Below are 21,840 nucleotides of genomic sequence, written 5' to 3'. Positions count from 1 at the left end.
ACTCGACCTGGTGGATGATTATGTCAGACATCCTATGTAAACCAGACCATAGTGCTTTGCATAATATGTGGCTTCTTCATCTTGGTAATGATCAGATAAAATGTTTGCTCACCGTGTACATGGAATCGACTTTTTTTTTTTTAGTTTATTCCCAGAATTCATTTCTTTCGGTGTAATCAAACACCTTGTTTGCGGCACACACCCACTCACAGCACAGATTTCATCTCCGGTGGGATTAGCTGTCTGTCACTAACGCAAAATGCTTTGCCAAGTGTCGGAAATCGCTTCAATGCAATTTATGATAGCAGAATGTTTGAATGAGATAAAGATGTACGCAAAAAGTGTGACAACAAAATGCTTGTTTGCTAATCCAGTGCCAAAATCAAGTGTGTGAATAGACTCCAGGTGACTAAAGCTGATCTCAGACCAATTTATTAATGTAGTCAGCTGCCACACACACATACTGAAAGCACATGAAGAAAACATTATCCATGAGCCTTTAGTAGTGATTCTCTGGTTGGTTTTGCCTACTTAATTGTTTTTTATTATTATTTATGTATTTAATATGGACATAACAATAACTAGACCAACCACACTCTCAGAAAAAAAGGTACAAAAGCTGTCACTGGGGCTGTACCTTTTCAAAAGGTAAACTTTTGTCCATTTTAGGTGCTAAAAGTACATTTTAGTTGTTAATATGTACATTTTAGGTACTAATATGTTCATTTTAGGTCCTAATATGTTCATTTTAGGTCCTAATATGTATATTTGAAGTGCTAATATGTACATTTTAAGTGTTAATATGTACATTTCAGGAGCTAAGTACATTTTAGGTGCTAATATGTACATTTTAGGTGCTAATATGTACATTTTGGGTACTAATATGTACATTTTAGGTGCTAATATGTACATTTTAGGTGTTAATATATACATTTTAGGTGCTTAAATGTACCACTAAGGTACCAATATGCAGCCTTTGGGTACAAAAGTGTACCTTTTAAAAGGTACAGCCCCAGTGACAGCTTTTGTACCTTTTTTCTGAGAGTGCAGATGCATTGTTTAAAGTGTAATAGCACATGTGCTAATTTTCAACACCTGTCCATGGGGGCTTTTAGTACAGATAAAAACACATTATTAAACAACATAAAAATCAATTAGACATGGGAACAACTTTGGCCCGATTTCAGCCACTGTTTAAGGTCTCTGGTAAAGATGTTAATATTCCTCTGCAGTTTGAGTCCAATTGGGAGAGATTTTCATAGTGTAGCCCCTCTGAAGGAGAAGCTAGACTGACTAAAAGATTTTCTAAACTTCGATAGCCCACAATCCCCACTAACTGAGGCTCTGGTGGAAGGTCTTTAAAGAGCCCTGACGCGTCTCTATGAGGCCAGAGAACAGTGGTTTTAGTATGTTCATTTCTTTGTTTGTTTCAGTCAAGTCTTGCAGGAAAGAAGAGAGGAACTTGAATCTCATTCTGTACCATAGTGCTACTACAATACAAGTAGGATCCAAAAAAGTTTGCCAGGTGATCTTATTCCTCAACCTTGTCTCAAGGCCAATTCACACTGCACCAATAGGCGGCAACCGACAATTCTTCGGGTTTTGTTGGATCACCTGTGTCTGTTGCTGTTGGTTGACGCTTGTTTTCGCCAAATTTCGTGAGAAGTGACTTTTTAATCTGGTGATTGATTGGTGTTAGTTGGCCTTTACGGACTTCTTTGTTTCACCATTTCTCTCTGAAAAATATCTGCAGGTTTCTAAGCCCCAACTGAGATCCAGAGCATATTATTGTGGCGTTCTGTGTGAAAATTTCAGCGGCCCTTAAACACTGTTCCCACACGGCAGCCGAGTGTAGGCAGTCACCGCCTATTCTGACATTCCGAACGCAAACATCCAGCCAAAGGAAAGGGATTATTGGGAAACTAGGAACGTCAATTGGATGGTTTAAAAAGTAGGGTCGCTAAATGGCCCTCCTGACCTCTGAGGAGAAGTAAAACAACAGAAGATGTCGTATAAACAGACGGTTGTTTATAAGAAATTCCGAGTTTGTTATGCAGACTGAGCTGAAATACAAGAAATGTGAGTCATTGGTATGTGAATGGCAAACTGGAACTACTGAGGATTGGACTGCAAATACTGCTGCCGTTGTGGTTGGTTTAAACAACACCAAATTCAGGAAAAAGTTTCTTCAGAGATGCTTGAATTTCTGGCTTATTTTCTCTATTTTGGCCTGATGAATTGAGTCAGGATTTTCTTCCAGTGTTGTGGGCGGGGCTATTTCTCATGGGTCCCATTTTTCAAAGCTGAAGGGCCAAACATCAAAAGACTCCAAATGATAATCATCCCGCCTGATGTGTTTACTGCATTTCAAAGGGGTGATTGAGTTTATTATCTTCTATAATGTTGCTCTTGTCTAATGAGTCCTTTGTTTGTCAGATCTCAGAACATCCATTGTTCCTTTCTCGTTTCTTTGTTCATGAAGAAATGTCACATTATTCACGTCGCATGCGGAATCTTTCATGTTGAGATAAAACCTTTGAAATGTCAAAACTGCGGCAGGTAGTCCTGATGTTTTCCAAGTGCTAAATTCACTTCATCAGTCTTGAGGGGGCTTTAGAGATGACAATAAGACGAATCTAGACTATTTCCTGAAAAAAAGTTGAGGCATCATTTTTGTTCTATGTACTTAAATCGGCAGATGTTGTTTTTTAACTTCGAACTCCAAACGTTGGAACATTATGATGTTATTTTCAAACCTAAACAAAAGTTGCAGTTTCGTCTTGTTGGTTTCCTAGTAAAAATTAAAACAATATACAGCATTTACATGTCCGGTCCCCTCAGATTTCTGATTGCTTAAAAAAAAAAAAAAAGTTGTTTTATTAGGATTGATAGATTGACCAATCAAAATGCTGCGCGGTAAAATGCGGCTTATTTTCAAACTTGATTTGTTTACGCAACCTAACTTAAAACAAACTGCAACACTGCTACATGGCACAATGCTAAGGTGTTCTGAGTGGTTTTAGTGTGTTCCTGTAACTTGGCCCTAGTCTTTTGGATATTCGAGCCTGTTCTCATCTTTTGGCGTCATATCGGTGACCCCATATGACATTCCATCGAAATACTACGCACATGGCACCCTTTAGCGTCAATATAACACGCAGAACCCAAGTCGTCATACAGGTGAGTGGCATCCTTTAGCCTCAAAATGAGATGCATACCCTACCCCAGACCTAAACCTACCCATAACAGTGCGTGTTATATTGACGCTAAAGGTTGCCATGTGCGTAGTATTTTATATGGACAAAAATCTATAGGACTTTTCCCTCTTGTATTGTCTGCCAGGTGAAAATCCTCAAATCATTGTGGGATGTGTTAGTTTAAAATGTAGGATTAGTGATTTGAACAACCCCATAGCACTAAGTGTGTTTCATAGGCTGATATATTAAATAGGTAGGCATTGTTGTGGCGTTGACAGTTCAGAGAGGATAGCATGATCTCTCTCACTCTGTCTGTCACTTTCACCCACACAATCTCCCCCAGCTGGTTGCCATCGGGCAATGAAGGTCAGTGGAGGTGTTCTTGCATTATATAAGGGAGCTATTAACCAGGCGTGTGTGTGTGTGTGTCTGTCTGTCTGTCTGTCTGTATGAGTGTGCGTGTGTTTAGCGCGTCTGCTTGTAAACTGCTGTCATCTAATCTGCGGTTAAAGCTCCAGTCAGTAATCCATTTCACACTTCGGGTTATTTTGTGGCATCCACAATCTTAAAACACGCCAACGGCACGCCATCTAATCCTGCCAAATAAAGCCACGGTATACAGGATCCACGCACTGCAGAAACGCTGACATCGCCATGGTAATCTGACACACGTCACTGCTTGTTTACGTATATTTTGTTTTGTTCAACACAAACAAATTCATCCCAGTTAAGGGACGTCATATCTCGGCTCATATGAAGGCCCATACTCAGTGTTGTAGTCGAGACCACCTCACTCGAGTCCGAGTTGACACCGAGACCAGAGAGAGTCAAGACCGAGTCCATAGAGAGTCGAGTCCGAGACCAGAGACGGTCGAGACCGAGAGACCAGTGAGGGTTGATTACCTAGTTTACTTTTATTTATTTAGAGAAATCCTTTTTTTTTTTTTTTTTTACTGAATTTACTTAGAGTTTAAAAAATATGATCAGTTTAGGGTAAAAAGGACACATAGTAGGTGGTGTTAAAAGTAATTTTATTACAATTTGTCATGCACAGTTGCGCACTAGAAAATCACCAATCACTGGGCGTGTCAATCAATTTAAAGAAATATTTTATTATTGTTATCATGAAAAATTATTATCATGAAAAATATTTTTAATTGAACTCGAGTGGACTCGGGAATAATTCCGAGTCCTAAAAAAAAAGGGTCGAGTACGAGTCAATTACGAGTCCAAATGCACACGAGTCCATGACAAGACCAAGACCATTAAAATGAGACCGAGACCGAGTCTGAGACGAGTCCGAGTCTCGAGTACTACAACACTGCCCCATACTGTCTACTGAACAGGGGTGCGTTTCCCGAAAGCATCGTTAGCCAACTATGGTCGCAAGTTGGTTTGCAATTTCCATTTAACTCTATTGGTAACGACGGAACTTGCGACCAGTTGGCTAACGATGCTTTTGGGAAACGCACCCCAGATTGTGGCTTTGCTGCATAGTTCTGGTCCTAAAACTTATTAGTTGAATATGTTGCACCTACATAATTAATTATGTTGTAATAATTATGACCAATATAACATAATTATATAACTTTGACTTTGAATGAAACGGCTGCTCCATCAGCTAAAGAAACAATTGTGGCAACTCTATGCAACATATGCTTGAATTGTATTATGAAATATGAACCGTAAAGGTATATTAAAGGTGAACTCTGGCGCAAAATTTGGTCTAATAAAACACTGTTACTTAGTCAACCGTTCTCTGTGATTTGTTTTCATGATAATCGAATGTAAAGAGTTTTATCTCTAAAAACTGTTTAGCGTATAATGCTAGTACTAGTGGCATTTATTAAGTAAAAAGAAATCGCTAGTTTATACCACTAACAAGGCTCAAAATAGCCCCACAATAACACAGTCAGTAACATAATGAGGGTCCATACATGCAAAACGAAGCATTGAGAACTTTGTAAGTGTACAGACCGTTTAATAAGAAGATACTTTATAAAGACAGTTCACTTCGTGTACACAGACAGCAGCCATCTTAAAAAATAGTCTCGATAAGTCGATCCCCGAACGCCGATCATGCAGTTAAGAAGTTCGCTAAACTTCATACAGTTTAGCTCACTCAGCACGACGTTCGTGGTTCGACTTGTCGTGACTGTTTTCCAAGATGGCTCCTGTCTGTATACACGAAGTGGACTGTCTTCTTCTTAACGTATCTTCTTATTAAACGGTCTATACACTTCCAAAGTTCTGAATGCTTCGTTTTGCATATTATATAGGGACCCTCATTATGTTACTGTGTTAGTGTGGGGCTATTTTGAACCTTTTTAGTGGTATAAACTAGTGATTTGTATATATATATGTATATATTTATAGTTATGTATATTAGGCCTATATATCGCAGCTTTAGACTCATAAACAACCTTTATTTGTTTATTGCGGTGATCAACTCCATCACTTCATTATTGTTTTACTCTCTCAGACAAGTTTACCAAAGCATTATAGACAGAACTGTCTTCAGCGTGTTAAAACTAGAGTCAATTAATTAAATCTGAAAGTGAGCGTGAAGTTGCATGCCAAAGGAGGAAGAAAGAGGATTTTCTGAGTAACTGTCAGCTTAACCATTAAAAACCGCAAACCCACGCGTACCCTGTCAACAGCCCTACCCTGCAATGACAACACCCACTCTGAGCAGGGGGCCCCTATACACACACACAAACCGAGATGTGTTTGCACGTCACAGAGTGCCTATGTATATGTGTGTGTGCATATATGCGTAGGCGGCCAAGTGTGTGTGGGCGTGTTTGAGTAGGAAGACACGCTTGACTCGGATAGGCTCAGCAAATTAAAGGAATCTTCGTTTTTTTTTATCGCCACCCCCCTTTCTCTCTCTCTCTCTCCCTCTCTCTCTCTCCTTCTTTCCTTATGTTTCTCAGGCTTATGTTAGTGGTCAGCTATTTCCAATATAAAAAGGAACGAGATCATGTATGGTGTATATGTAGATAAATACACACACACACAATAAGTATAGGCACGTGTGTGTATATATATATATATATATATATAAAACAAAGGCAATTTTACATTTTGTCAAATACACTTTTTTCCCCACATTGAAAAAATGTTAACTCATTTGCTAGTGTGTGTGTGTGTATATATATATCACAACACATTCCCTTGAGAGCAGATACACTTTACAAAACTCTAGTAAAAGGATCCATGATTGCAGTCAAGGTGCTGTCGCTTGTCATTTTCTTGTCACACAAGATGGAAAATGACTTGGAAAAGCTTTTGTTTTGAGGAATAGACTAACACAAAACTGGGGGATGACAGCAACCACCACGCACTTCCTCCCAGGGGCTGTTCGCTGTGCCCAACCTCCTTCCAAAAATAGCTCAAGATGCTCTGGCAGATGGGAGGCTGAACATGCACCCCTCTGATCCAGCCTTTTAGATATATGATTACATTTCATTTTAATATGCAGCTTGTGCGTTTTTTTTTCTTCTTCTCCCAGGGCAGTGTGGGGGAAGAAAGAAAAAGCATCATTTAACTTTATAGGTAGATTCTGCTGTGTTGTTATTTTAGGTGTTTATTTAAAGCTGTAATTTTACCGAGATGCAAGAGAGAGAAAACTTTCTGACCATTTTACATTTCTATAGCAGTTTACTGAGGTGGGTTTCAGGGGGATTTTGCACACAAGAGTGTGTGTGAATTTCCTGTGGGGTTTACTGTCTGGGGACAAGAAGAATTGTCACACAACGCGTTAATGCAGAAATCCGACCGCATTGTAAGTTGCAAAAATGTTGCAAGGTTTTTACATTACACAGCATTCGTTTATGAAAAATAAGTCAGACATTACATGACATAATGTCATTGCACTAGCAGTCATAATATTTAATAAAGGAGTAGTTCACTTTTAAAAAAAACTTTTGCTGATAATTTACTCATCCCCATGTTTTTGATGAAAACATTCCAGGATTTTTCTTGATATAATGGACTTTACTGGTAACCAAACGGTCCAAATTAGAGTTGCAGTGCAGCTTCAAAGGGCTTTAAACGACACCAGACGATGAATAAGGGTCTTATCAAGGACCCTTCGAGTCATTACTCGAAAAAAGATTTGTTCATTTTGATGAACGAGTTTAAACAGGAGAGTCACAAACGCTCATTACAGAACAGAGCAAGGCGATCATTTGTGCTTATAAAACTTAAACTTTTTTATTTATTTTTCAAATGATCGATCGTTTCACTAGATAAGACCCTTATTCATCGTCTGGTGTCATTTAAAGCCCTTTGAAGCTGCACTGAAACTGTCTTTTTGAACCGTTTGGTTCCCAATGAAGTCCATTATATGAAGAAAATCCTGGAATGTTTTCATCAAAAACCTTAATTTCTTTTCAACTGAAGAAAGAAAGACATTGACATCTTGGATAACATGGGGGTGAGTAAATTATCAGCAAAAGTTGTTTTTTTTAAGTGAACTAGTTAAGTTTTTTAAAATAAATATGTTGTGTTGGTGCTATTTATGAGTTTAAATGTCAACATTTAAATCGCTATTCGTTAAAATCGTTGGATCACTATTCGCTGGAAAACTCATTTTAATTAGTTTTTTTTGTGCGGCCCAAACTTGATAATGTATTTACAAAAAAAAAAAAAAATGTCATAAAACGTTAAACCATTTATTTTCAGAGATAACGTAACGTTAACTGACTTTCAAAAGTAGGCTAAACGTCATGATAAGCATGTATTGTGGTAAAACGTGCGACAATCTGCCCAGGTTTCCCTTATTTACATGTACGAACATGGACACCACAAAAAATCCTTCATGGTGTATGCCTACTGAAGGCTGTGTGGGTTCGTGTCGAAAAAAAAAACACACTGTATTACCGCTTAATATTCCTCAATATGTCATCATGAATGTGGATATTTCACCGTGTGTGTGACCGTTCAGGTCCTCTCTCTCTCTCTCTCTCTCTCTCTCTCTCTCTCTCTCTCTCTCTCTCTCTCTCTCTCTCTCTCTCTCTCTCTCTCTCTCTCGGTATTCCGTCCCACGCGCACAGCACCGCCCACGCGAGGATTTGCGTCAAGCCGGCGCGTGGGAGTGAGAGAGCAATGCAGCTTACATCGGAATATCCCCGCACAAGAGAGAGAAAGACAGCGCGAGAGGGAGACAGCACCGATGAGTCTTCAACGCACTTTCTCTCCTGCGCGAGAGGCGGAGCACTGCCTCGAGACAGCGGCGAGCACCGGGAGCAGTCGCGCGCACCAGCTCCGAAAGAGAGGTACGTAAACCTGAGGACCGACTAATATAAACATTTTCATACATTATTAACATTCAGATGGGAACTCAGTATCCGAGTGATTTGCATGCATTGATCTCTTAGAGATTCCCAAGTGCATGTGAAGCAATAGTTTGAGATCTTCTCAAGAGAGTTTGCAGGAACCTGTCCATGCTTTGAATAATGTAATGCACCTTTGTGTTTGCATCAGCATGCACTTATTTGACAGCCTACTTGCAACATTTTTAATGTGATGTCATCTGGTCCAGGCTGTGTTTGTACCCGTTTTGAAAGCACCTGTTAGTGGATTGTACCTGTAATAAGCATATAATAACTCATTTTTAATGAAAAGTGCTAAATAACTACTTAAAGGTAAAGTATATGTTTCTCAATGTTAATATGTTAATTTAACGTTAAAAAGCAACAATAACCCATCTTTTCACCACTTACTACAAACAAGAAGGTACCCTACATTGGTCATTCATTTCCATTTGAAGTCATTCATTTCATTCGAGAGTAGGACAGGTTGCATTGACTTCTAGCTCTCTACGGATGCAGGATTTTTAGATCCAATTTGAGCCTCAAATGCATTGAAAGTTTGCAACTTTTGTGAGTAAACACTGGATGTACAGACCTTAACGTATAGAATTTTACGTGGATAAAAACGAGGCTGTGAGGGATAGACTTACGTGTGAGCAAAAATACGTACATTAACAGGCAGGATGGACAAGTCCAATCATTGCACTTGGTCCGAATGCAGTGATTGGATGAATATGTTATGGTCCTACGCCTTCCACAGATGATGCAAATATAAAAATATTTAGACCACTTGACTTAAGTGATTGCTATCAGGAATCAGGATGTGAAAAGACTTTCAACCAGCACAACAAAAAAAAATGTTTCTGTAGCAAATCACCTACCTTGCTTTTCAATTTTCAAAATCCACAACTTTCAAAATGGTTTAACGGAGCTTTTGTCTATTGTAAGTTTTTTAAAATAATTGGCATGTTGGTAGTCTTGGAATGACAGTGCTATCTTTTGCTCTGTGTTTGCATGTGTAGCCATGTCAGTGGTCCTGCCACGCTCCTTGGGTGAGCTACAACTGTACCGTATCCTGCAGAAGGCAAACTTGCTCTGCTACTACGAAGCCTTCATCCAGCAGGGCGGCGACGATGTGCAGCAGCTCTGCGAGGCTGGCGAGGAAGAGTTCCTCGAGATCATGGCCCTTGTTGGAATGGCGACCAAACCCCTCCATGTTCGGAGGCTCCAGAAGTCCCTACGGGATTGGGTCACCAACCCTTCCCTCTTCAACCAACCATTGACATCTCTTCCCGTTTGCAGTATACCGGTGTACAAGCTACCCGAAAGTTCCCCGGGCATCCACAGCAATGGGCAACAGAACCAGCTTGCGGTTCCCAGGGCGTTATTACCCACAAGCCCCAGTCCTGGAAGGCTGGATCTCAGCAGGGACGGGACGCCAGGCTGCTCCCCACTGCAAGGGGCCAGCGAGAGTCGTTTCTGGGGAAGCGAGAGCGAGCACAGCCTATCTCCGTCTGGAGCCTGTTCCCCGTGTTCTCCACATGACGCCCTCGAAACTCTCGATTCCACCGCCGTCCAGTGCGTGATGGAGTGTGTAGAGCGACTATCCCAAACGTTGCCCAAGAGCGACCTCACGGAAGTCAAAGAACACGTGCGTGCCAATAAGAAGCTCAGCAAGATGATCGGCCACATCTGCGAGATGAACGAAGACGATCCGCAGAAGGAGGTGGAGATTCGGAAATACAGCGCCATCTATGGGCGGTTTGATTCCAAGAGGCGGGATGGCCGGCAGCTAACGATGCACGAGGTTGGATTGATTCCTCTGGTTGGGGTGAATGCTAAGATATTTGGATTGCCGCATCGGACAATGATTGTGCAGAAATTGTTTTTCCGTAAGATTCTAAACGGTTAATGTTTTCTTTGTTGTTTCATTTATTGTGTAGCTAACGGTAAATGAAGCTTCTGCTCAGCTGTGCATGAAAGATCTATCGCTGCTCACCCGAAGAGACGAGCTTTTCTCGTTGGCCAGGCAGATTTCACGCGAAGTTACATACAAATACACCCGCAGGACCAGCAGGTAAGGCACAATTTCTTCAATTCATTTGATTCTATAGAAAAAAACATTTTTTAAATAGTGTATTAACCCTTTGTTGACATTATCGAAGGACTTGCTTTTGTTTATATAGTAGTCCGGAATATTGTGGGAGGGACGTTGTCATGCTAAAGAGCATTTTATTGGACAAAAATTTGCATACGACCTTGTAACCTTGCCTATTGTCCCGTATTCATTTTATAAATGCTTTTTGGCCCTGTCTACACCTGATATTAAGATGCGTTAAAGTCGATCGGATCACAAGTAAACAAACCCGTTTACAACTGGTTTTAATCTGTCTCTTTTGTCCACTTTCATCATGATTTCCTCAAGGGGAGGGTATATGGGCAGGTAAATGCGTGGGCTTTTTCAGATCTTATGGGTTTGTATGGGCTTTTTCTTTTGATCCAACGGACAAAACAAACATACGAAATTTATACGAACGTGCCCGGATACGACCAAAACACATACGGACAACAGCATTTTTAGTTTCTACTGTGTGTTAGAAATCAGGAATGGTGAAAGAACATTGTGCTTGATACGTTTATTCATCTTCAGCCGAAAAAGTTTAAATCCTGTCTGGCTAGCGTGCTTCCCATATTGTTTAAAAATCAGGTCAATAGGGGGAACACATTTAAAACATGAGCGTTTACACTAAGAAAACAATCCGGTCTAATGAATTTTTGACTACCTCTGAAGTTGTCGAAAGTGGACAAGCTCAAAACGTTTTAAATTACATCTGTATTTAGCGTCGCCAACTTCCGATCCAATCCATCGACCAAAACGCATATTAATACCAGGTGTAAACAGCAGTTGCACCTCACTGCAGTACACGAGATCCAGGGGGCGGAGTTGGATCCAGATTTAAGGAGTGGAGATGGGTAGATTTATGGGTGGGGTTAGGGATCAGGGGTGGAGATGGGTAGGATTAGTGGTGGGGTTAGGGATCAGGGGTGGAGATGGATAGGATTAGTGGTGGGGTTAGGGATCAGGTGTGGAGGTAGGTAGATTTAGGGGTGGGGTTAGGGATCAGGGGTGGAGATGGGTAGATTTATGGGTGGGGTTAGGGATCAGGGGTGGAGATGGGTAGGATTAGTGGTGGGGTTAGGGATCAGGGGTGGAGATAGGTAGGATTAGGGGTGGGGTTAAGGATCAGGGGTGGAGATGGGTAGATTTAGGGGTGGGGTTAGGGATCAGGGGTGGAGATGGGTAGGATTAGTGGTGGGGTTAGGGATCAGGGGTGGAGATAGGTAGGATTAGGGGTGGGGTTAAGGATCAGGGGTGGAGATGGGTAGATTTAGGGGTGGGGTTAGGGATCAGGGTGGAGATGGGTAGGATTAGTGGTGGGGTTAGGGATCAGGGGTGGAGATAGGTAGGATTAGGGGTGGGGTTAAGGATCAGGGGTGGAGATGGGTAGATTTATGGGTGGGGTTAGGGATCAGGGGTGGAGATGGGTAGGATTAGTGGTGGGGTTAGGGATCAGGGGTGGAGATAGGTAGGATTAGGGGTGGGGTTAAGGATCAGGGGTGGAGATGGGTAGATTTAGGGGTGGGGTTAGGGATCAGGGGTGGAGATGGGTAGGATTAGTGGTGGGGTTAGGGATCAGGGGTGGAGATAGGTAGGATTAGGGGTGGGGTTAAGGATCAGGGGTGGAGATGGGTAGATTTAGGGGTGGGGTTAGGGATCAGAGGTGGAGATGGGTAGATTTAGGGGTGGGGTTAGGGATCAGGGGTGGAGATGGGTAGATTTAGGGGTGGGGTTAGTGATCAGGGGCGGAGATGGGTAGGATCAGGTATATGGGAGGTGGGAGGAGTTGGATCTGGATCCAACTCCTCCCCTTTGATTTCATGTTCTGCAATTAGAACCATCTCGTAAACAGGGCCTTTGAGACAACTGTTTAGAGCACATTTGATTTTGCCCATTTTTTGCTTTTTAGTTTTATATATTTTTATGGTCTTCATTTAGTCATATAAGCACCATCTATTTTAAAAGAGACAAGGATTGTTGATGGTGTAAAAATAGTTGGGAAACTGAAAATAAATCATTATTTTAGGTCCCACTGCGGTGATGAAGATGAACCATCTCCCAAGAGAATCAAATCTGAGGTAAGTTTAAACAAGTTCTGTTGATTCAGTTCATATTCATAAACCCAGCTGCGACAAATTGCTTTATTTGCATGCGACGCCTGAGCTTTGTAATCATTTCGAGCTCCAGGTGGTTTCTCGGGACTTCTTTATTAGTTTTGCATTCTTGTCATGATATTAATTGCCAGCCGCCTTTCCATTGTGTTTGAATTAATGCTGTGTTTGTGTGTGCACTCTCTCTGTTAATAATCTCAGGAGGGTAATTACTGTCATGATTCACTCCGAAATGTCGCGTTCACAGCTTTTTCCCATGAGCGACGTTCTGCGCCTCTGGGTGAACATCTAAAAGTAAATGATATCGCTGTTTTCGTATCTCTTTGAGGCCTCTAAGTCAACAAAATGGTAGCAAACAAAACTCTCAAGACGTCAAATTAAAAACTCTATGTGATTAATTTTAGCCCACTTTTAATTGCTTGTTTTTGGCGGAAGTTGTTTTGTTGGGTTTTCTGGATAAAGAAAAGCTTAATACACAGACGCACAATCATTCATACACACAGGCGGAGAAGTACACAGTGGACTGAAACACATAATTGACATCATCCTGTGGGTGCTTACTGAATTACCCACGCATCGCTGTGGCTGTCTCTGCCTGAGTCTAACGTCATACGTGGACACACACACACACACACACACGTGTGATGACCTCAGAGGAAAATGCGGAGGTTGTCAAGGGGCGACACGAAGTGAAAATTTGTTCAAAGGTGACAATCTGTAAATAATGGTGTGAAACAAACCGGAACGTTGCCATGGCAGAATTTTTGTTTATTATGTGTTAGTATTTTTAAGTGTATTTGAAGTTTTCACCAAGATTAAAACATTCAAAAAAAGGACCAATGGATTGTTTTTCATAATTAGCATCTAAAAACTTTAGAAATTAATTTCATAATTAGCATCTAAACACTCAAAAAGAAAAAAAAAATTATAATAATACTAATACTAAAACCAAATGTAAAACAGTATATTACACTATATTTGATGACTAGTTTAATTTTTTTTAAAGGTTTTATGAACAATTTACACAAATGTATCAATCTTCTTTTATCTATCCAATATCCAAAAAGTAAGTTTAAAGGGTTAGTTCACCCAAAAATGAAAATTAAGTCATGAATTACTCACCCCCATGCTGTTCCAACCCCGTAAGACCTTCGTTCATCTTCGGAACACAAATAAAGATATTTTTGATTGAATCTGAGAGCTAGATCAGTCCTACATAGACTGCCTAAGGGACTGGCTCTTGACGGCCCATAAAGTCATTAAAGAAAAGGTTTAAATATTCCATGTGCCTACAGCGGCTCAATTATACGTTTATCAAGCGACGAGACTACTTTTTGTGCGAAAAAAACATAAATAACGACTTTATTCCACTATTCCATTACTTCCTTATGGGCGCATGAGCGAGAACTGAGACGAGGACGTTCTCATTCGTTTACTTCTTGTTACCGGCTGCTCCGTTTAGGAGTTTTACCGCCACCTACCGTATAAAATGATGATCCATATATAAGGCGCTCCGGATTATAAGGAACACTGTCGTTTTTTGAGAAGATTAAAGGCTTTTAAGTGCACCTTATAGTGCGGAAAATACGCTAATTGAAAAGCGTAAGCGGTGAGCAAACGGTAACAAGAAGTAGACGAATGAGAACGTCCTCGTCTCAGTTCTCGCGCATGCGCCCATAAGGAAGTAATGGAATAGTGGAATAAAGTCGTTATTTATGTTTTTTCCGCACAAAAAGTAGTCTCGTCGCTTGATAAACTTATAATTGAGCCGCTGTAGGCACATGGAATATTTAAACCTTTTCTTTAATGACTTTATGGGCCGTCAAGAGCCAGTCCCTTAGGCATTCTATGTAGGACTGATCTAGCTCTCAGATTCAATCAAAAATATCTTTATTTGTGTTCCGAAGATGAACGAAGGTCTTACGGGGTTGGTACAGCATGGGGGTGAGTAATTAATGACTTAATTTTCATTTTTGGGTGAACTAACCCTTTAATCACCAAATTTCAATTTAAAATAAAATTATATATAATAGATGCTACAAAAGTGTAAAATATGATTATTTGGATGGTTCATCTCTCCAGCAGCATGACTTACCTTCCCTGTCACTGGACTACAGATGTGATGAGTCAGTTTGTGCGAACAGCTTTCTTCATTCGTGTAAATGTCATGTTTGCATCAGAGATGCAAATAAATCAAGCCATCATGGAGATATAAAATTCTCTCACTCCTGTCTGCTAGTTTTAATGAAAGCCTCCCAAGAGCTCATCCCTCTTTCAAACTTTCTCTTAGGACGGTGTCTACGATCTACAGGAGGCCCTTCACGTTCTTCATACGCGCCAGGACGCTGTGAGAGAGCAGCTCGCAATCGCCAAATCTAAAGGAGACGAGACGATCAGACTTAGTCTGCAGGTAGTTTGAGTTTGTGTTAAGTTGATGTATCGCAAAACATGGTGTCTGTCGTTTGCATGATTTGTTTGAAACTTTCGTTTCGGTGTTTAAATATTTGTCTAAACTAAAGTTAGTTTCAATATTGTTTGACTTTGAACTCTGTTTCAAATATTATTATTTTTTTACATTGTTTGAAAAAGTCATGAAAATGTTTTCATTTGAACGTCTTTTGTTTCAAAGTTGCTTTAACTCTGTTTGGAAACAATGTTTGAATGTTTTTAAAGGGTTTTTTTGTAAGTTTGTTTTTAAATTTTTGATATTTTAACGTTGTTTCAAAGGTGCTGTATGTAATTTTTTATTACAATTTTATATTTTTTTTTTTTACTAAAGCGCAAAAATAATTGTAGATATTTTAGAAAGTTCACACACTTGTTGATCTACTTTGAAATGTGAGTTCCTATCTGTTTGAGTTTTGGTCTGTGTGATCCCGCCCACTGCCAATTTACCCAATAGTATTTCGACATCCCAGGTTGCCAGTTGGCGGAAAACGCTGCGTATAGCGGTGGAAGCCAGCAAACAAACTGCGTCAGAAATCACAGATTCTACCCGACCTAAAAAGCATCAGCATCCATCTAAAAAGCTGTATATCCAGAGGCATATTAAAATGTGGATAAATCAACTCATCAACTTGCAGTGTGTAAGTCCCCTTAATTGCGCTCATTTGTTGCGTGTCCTCAATCTGGCAACCGTCGAGTCTGAGAAGGAGGGGGCATTTCAACTACTACTGTAGCTGTCAATATTACATACTGCACCTTTAATGTTTGAAATTTGTTTTTAGAAATATTTTTTGAAAGCTTTTTTTCAACAGAATCATTATTTAAAAAGCGCTTTGAATGTTTATTTTTTTGTTTGAACTTAGTTGTTTTTTTAGTAAATGTTTGTTTTAAAGTTGCTTGAACCTCAGTATGTTTGGAAACAATTTTTGTTTGAATGTTTTGAAAGGTTTTTGTTTTTTACTTTGTTCGAAACATTATTTTGAATTAGGGCTGTCAAACGATTAATCGCGATTAATCGCATCCAAAATAAAAGTTTGTGTTTACATAATATATGTGGGTGCACTGTGTAGAATTATTTTATATATATAAATACACACACATGCTTGTATATATTTAAGAAATATTTTCATGTATATAGATTTATATTATATATAAATATACATATTTTATATATAAATATTTTTTTCTTAAATATACATGCATGTGTGTGTATTTATATATACAAAATAATTATACACAGTGCCCCCACATATATTATGTAAACACAAACTTTTATTTTGGATGCGATTAATCGCGATTAATCGTTTGACAGCCCTATGTTGAATATATACCTGTTTGAAATGTTGTTTGAATACACTGCCTTTTTGAAACCTTTTTGTGAACGTTTTCCTGTTCAGTTCACATTTAGTGTTTATGTGTGTGTAGGGACAGCTAGACTCTCTGCTGACCAAGCAAGTGGAGCTCTTGCGTGATGCTGCCATCCAGGAGAGATTGAAATCGTTGGACTGGCGGATTCCCACAGCGGCACTGAAATACCTCGCACCCACCGCTCAGAACTGCAACAGCAGTCTCTCACATCTCTCTGGTACGTTTCTCCTTATATGCGTACTATTATTTTGAAACTGTTGCAATTTTACAACAGTGGTTCGAGTGATTTATCAGTGGTTTGAGTATACGTACCTTTTTGTGCTCAAATGCAGGCGAGAGACCGCTAAACTTGCGTCTGACTGATGTTCCACTGGGCAGGCAATTGGCCAATGAGCTGAAGCGACATCATAAACAGAACGCAGAGGAACGACATCATAACCAGCAGAACTCTGAAGAGAGAATGACGGCAGTCACAGGTTAGTGACAGATTCTTCACAACTTTGAGCCAGAAAAATACCCCATAATAAATGTATCTGTCCTGTTGTGTAGTCTAACTTTACTTTGAGAAATGAACGCGCATATATATATATATATATATATATATATATGAAGAGTTCAGATGCAAAAGCCTCTAAGTGCCATTTGAAATTTTCTTCTAGAATGATGATTTTTATCAAGCTTGTATATTTAAGTTCAGTGATTTCACTTAAATGGCAATGATAATTACCTATTAATTGATATTTAAGGGAAATTACTGAACTTAAATGTGCAAGTTTGATAAAAAATCATAATTAAAGAAGAAAATTTCAAATGGCATTTAGAGGCTTTTGCATCTGAACTCTTCATATATATATATATATATATATATATATATATATATATTCAAATAGAAAACAGTTACTTTAAATCATAAAAAAGTGTCAATTTGATCAAATAAATGCAGCATTGGTAAGCATAAATTAGTTCTTTCCAAAACATTTTAAACATTTGACAGAGTGTACATAAGCAGCAACATCTTATTTAAAATGTAACCTCCTAAGTGACTAATCTGGAAAAAAATGATATGCATATGCATATATAATCAGTAAATATTGCAATAGTTTCAGGCAATAATATGTCCTGATTCAGCTCAATAAAATCATATAAATAAGCAGAAATTCTAAGACCTGCAACACACCGTGTGCAGCTTCTCTCTTGTCGCAATGCATTCTGGGATTCCTAGACTATTCACAAAAGATGTATGTGGTTCTGCCTTATAATTTGGCCATAATGTGGGATTTCAGAAGGCAGCGTAACGTTTCCGCCTACCTTTTGGAACAGCCTTCAAATGCTGTCTAGGTAGAGCTGTAATCTTCAAAGAACCGACTCAAAAGTGCTGTGCATAATAAAACGGGTCTTGTTGGACCATGTATTTGCATGCATGTTGTAGCCTGAATTGGCTCTGGTTTATCTCAATATCATCCTGTCACACTGACACCTACACCGCTCCATTAAACCCTGATGTGTCAACGTATCAGCAGGGCTTCAGAGAACTTTTTGTAATGTATGCAATCTCTCGCATGCAAATGTCCTCGCTGAAGGTAGCACTTTCTCTCTGAAACTCCTACCTGCCTGTGCGAGCTGCGTTAGCGCGCCGCGAGTAGGTGAGGAAGGGGGTGAGGATTTACGCGTCTTTTTGACGTTTCGGGTTTTTCTTCCGCCCCAATGTGGGCAGAACCTGATGTCAATCAGTGTCATTTACTGAGCACACTGGTCGTTTGAACTGTTTTGAATAATTGAAAAATACATTTTCAACTGTCTATTCGGTTATATAGATTTGAAACAGTAAAAAGTACCACCCTTTATTTTGGCGTAAACACTTACGATATGCTTTTGTTTACTGGAAATGGCTAAAATGTATTGAAAATCCCAACATATTGAAACTGATCTGATGCGAGAATTGAGGCAGTGACGTTTAAGGTGTTTTTAAAATTACAGAAATTATAGAAATGACAAATTATTTCGAAATATATTAAGTAGAGCCAATACATCCAACAAATTAAATCTAAATAAATACAGGGTTTCATAGTGCAAAAGTTTGTTGTCATTAGTTCAATGTATGTTGTCATGAACTAGCAATGAAAAATACTAAATGATTTATTTAATCTGTTATTTCGACATTAAAATCAAAAGTTGTATGCATGTATATATACTAGGGCTGTTAAACGATTAATCGCATCCAAAATAAAAGTTTGTGTTTACATAATATATGTGGGTGCACTGTGTATAATTATTTATATATTTTTAAACACACACACACACACATGTATGTATATTTAAGAAAAAAATTATTATTTATATATATAATATTTATATATAATATTCATTATGTATAAATCTATATACATGAAAATATTTCTTAAATATATACAAGCATGTGTGTGTATTATATATATAAAATAATTATACACAGTGCACCCACATATATTATGTAAACACAAACTTTTTATTTTGGATGCGATTAATCGCGATTAATCGTTTGACAGCCCTAATATAAAAATAATATAAAAGTTTTATCATTAATTTTGAGAAATATTATTAGCTAAATATTTATTATTTCAGTTATTTAAATTATAATAAATTATTATTTATGCTTGATTTGACTAATGCCTCATTCTAGAACTTTGAAATTTTGAAGTTGTTTTTTTTAAATTCCACAATCATCTTGAATCTCGATTCCACACATTTCTTCATAGCCATTTAACTTTATGCAAGCAAGCTAACCAATTGATGCATAAAACAAATTAATTGTGACTGTCACAAGTTTGGAATTTCACTCATCGGCCATATTCGAAACGATTTGAAATCACCAATTAAATCTGACAATTGTCACATAAATTTGGTTTCTAAATGCTCAAATCATAACAAAAAAATGAAATTTTCAGGTTAGACCATCTTTTAAGGCAACTGGAGTGACGCAATGACTTTACCATTTGACCTATGGCCCAGTCCACACTACTGCGTTTACGTTAAAAAACGGAGAATTAAAACGAATACGATCTCTGTCCACACACCAGCGTTTTATCTGCGTATTAGAAATGATCTCCGTCCACATTAAAACGACTGAAAACACGGATCACGTGACCATTCACCAACACTGGGCATGCACGTGCCGGTGTAAACAGTGATTGACGAATCAGGGAAGGATAAGTCATGACTGATAACACCCAATCATAGAGCCAAGCGTCAGCCCCTGCGTCAGCGTTTTTGAAGTCTTACGTTTTGTCTCGTCCACATTAAAACGCCCTCCGGAGATTTAAAATGCAATATGGAGCTGCAGCGTTTCTAAACTTCTACGTTTTAGGTCTTCGTTTTTCCCGTTTTAGTCTGGACGGGAGGTGCAAACGTAGCTAAAGGTCTCCGTTTTTAAACGAAAACGCAGTAGTGTGGACGGGGCCTATGTCTAAGCCACGCCCTCAAATGCGATGAGGCAAATCATCACAGTTCGCAGCTAACCCAATACGCTCGGACATTTTCTGCTTCCACGTCGATTGAAATGCATTGTAGCTAGTCAGTTTTCATTCGTTTTTTCTTGTCATTTTAAGTTTAAAATGGTCAAACGGTGTGCATGGGGTACATGCAGCTCCGACACTAGTTTCCCGAGAGGCTGGGCGACGGTGTGTATTTTTTTTTTTACCCTTTCCTAAGCCACATCTCAACCGAGATAAGCGTCTGCTCTGGATCAAGTTGTGCACCATCTTCGTACATCTAAAGTCATTGATTGTAATCCATTAACTTTTTGTTTCAGAAAACGGGTCTCAAAAAGAGCTCAGGCTTCTGGACAAGAAGATCATCAAATCAGAACCAGAGGACTCCAGATAACGTCTTCAGCCTCTGAATGAAACCTGCGTTTTTGTTTGCTCATACTGAAACTGTGTGGCCTTAAGAACTGTAAATGCCCAGAGATCAATTTATTTTGATTTTTAGTTTTTAAAAAATATTTTTTATTTCTAATAATATAACAAAAAAAAACATGAACATCTTGCAGTCGGTGTACACCAAGAAATTGTCTAAGAGCGTATTTGTGACTGTGCATCTTTTTGTACATAGTCTCTGTTCGTTTATTTGATTGCATGTCTTATTCGTAAACTATTTTTATTTAAACTATTCGTTATTCAACCGAAGCACTCCCCAACTGAAGTTTCATAGGAAACGGTTGTGTAGTCCTTAGATTAGTTGATCATTTTAAAGTTAAATGATGACATTCATCTGTTCGTAACGGTTTGTCGGTGAGGATGAACTTAACGTGTTACTTCGTAAAAGAATACTGAATATGTAGAATTAGCTTTGCGCGTTTTTGTGATTGCGTCACTTTAGATGTTAGTACTTGAAAAAATTGTGTTCTGTATTTGTTACCAGAAACCAGCAAGGCCCATTCACACCAAAAACGATATCGTTAACAATATTAGCATCCACACCAGTGGACGATATCGTTATGTTTATTCTAAGCGCATGCTGCAGTTTTGTCGTCTGCCACTTTAAATTCTAGAGTTCTTTAAATGTGGTGGATTCTGATTGGCTGTCATTGTTTTTATTGTTCTTCAGCTGGGGAAGAAAATAGTTCTGAAAGTGATTGCAGCGATATCGTTTCTCTGTGATGTTATCGTAATAGCTATGGTGTGAACGATTTTTAGAACTATATCGACCTTGGGGTGAACAGGCCTTAATTCTCAGCATACAATATTGTGTATTTCGCTGTCAGTAAACGTTAACCGTTACATTGTAACTGATTTTTTTTCCGCAAAAAAATTTCGCAAAATTTTTTTCTTCAAACGTCGGTGTTTTGTTAGTTCGCTATGCTAGTCTGTTGTGTCTTTTTCTATGCACATTTGTCATGTTTCACTCTTCCGTGTCTTGTCTTTGTGAAATCGTTCTACAAATAAAAACCAAACTGGAAAAATATATTCACAAATTTTTCTCTTCACTTCAAGCGTTCTAAAAAATATACATGTTAATAATAACATAAACATGTTAATGCGGAGAAGAGGGGAAAAGGGTGAGTTATAATACAGTGCTTTCACGTTTTCTTGAAAATTTGCATTTGCTCACACAATTTTGGGAGGAAACTGTATTACTTTTGCGAGAGAAATGTGCGAGAGAAACTAATGCTAATTTTCTTCTGCGAGAGAAATTTTCATTTTCTTTTGCGAAAGAAACTAATGCTAATTTTCTTCATGTAACACAAAGCCTATGAAGCAAAAGCATTTTAAAAAAAATGTTCCCTCCATCTAATCTTTTTCCAT

General features: G+C 38.8%; 1 protein-coding gene across 2 annotated transcripts; it reads left to right on the top strand.

Annotated features, from left to right (window-relative positions):
* The first annotated feature begins 8,263 nt into the window (after positions 1 to 8,263).
* Positions 8,264 to 21,499, top strand: nab1a (NGFI-A binding protein 1a (EGR1 binding protein 1)). 2 transcript variants are annotated; one of them, XM_039682983.2, is made up of 9 exons: positions 8,264 to 8,479; positions 9,538 to 10,322; positions 10,459 to 10,592; positions 12,661 to 12,712; positions 15,036 to 15,155; positions 15,664 to 15,831; positions 16,616 to 16,775; positions 16,891 to 17,034; positions 20,346 to 21,499. In XM_039682983.2, the coding sequence occupies exons 1-9, from the start codon at positions 8,377 to 8,379 to the stop codon at positions 20,417 to 20,419; spliced, it is 1,740 nt and encodes a 579-aa protein (XP_039538917.1). In that variant the 5' UTR covers positions 8,264 to 8,376; the 3' UTR covers positions 20,420 to 21,499. The 2 variants fall into 2 exon arrangements, with proteins under 2 accessions (XP_039538917.1, XP_039538919.1); XM_039682985.2 differs by lacking the exon at positions 15,664 to 15,831 and having other exon boundaries at positions 8,269 to 8,479.
* Positions 21,500 to 21,840: the final 341 nt, after the last annotated feature.

This window comes from Pimephales promelas, chromosome 2 (assembly GCF_988280905.1).
Source record: "Pimephales promelas chromosome 2, fPimPro1.hap1.1, whole genome shotgun sequence".
Taxonomy (NCBI): Eukaryota; Metazoa; Chordata; class Actinopteri; order Cypriniformes; family Leuciscidae; genus Pimephales; species Pimephales promelas.
This window is presented reverse-complemented; position numbering and strand designations above follow the sequence as displayed.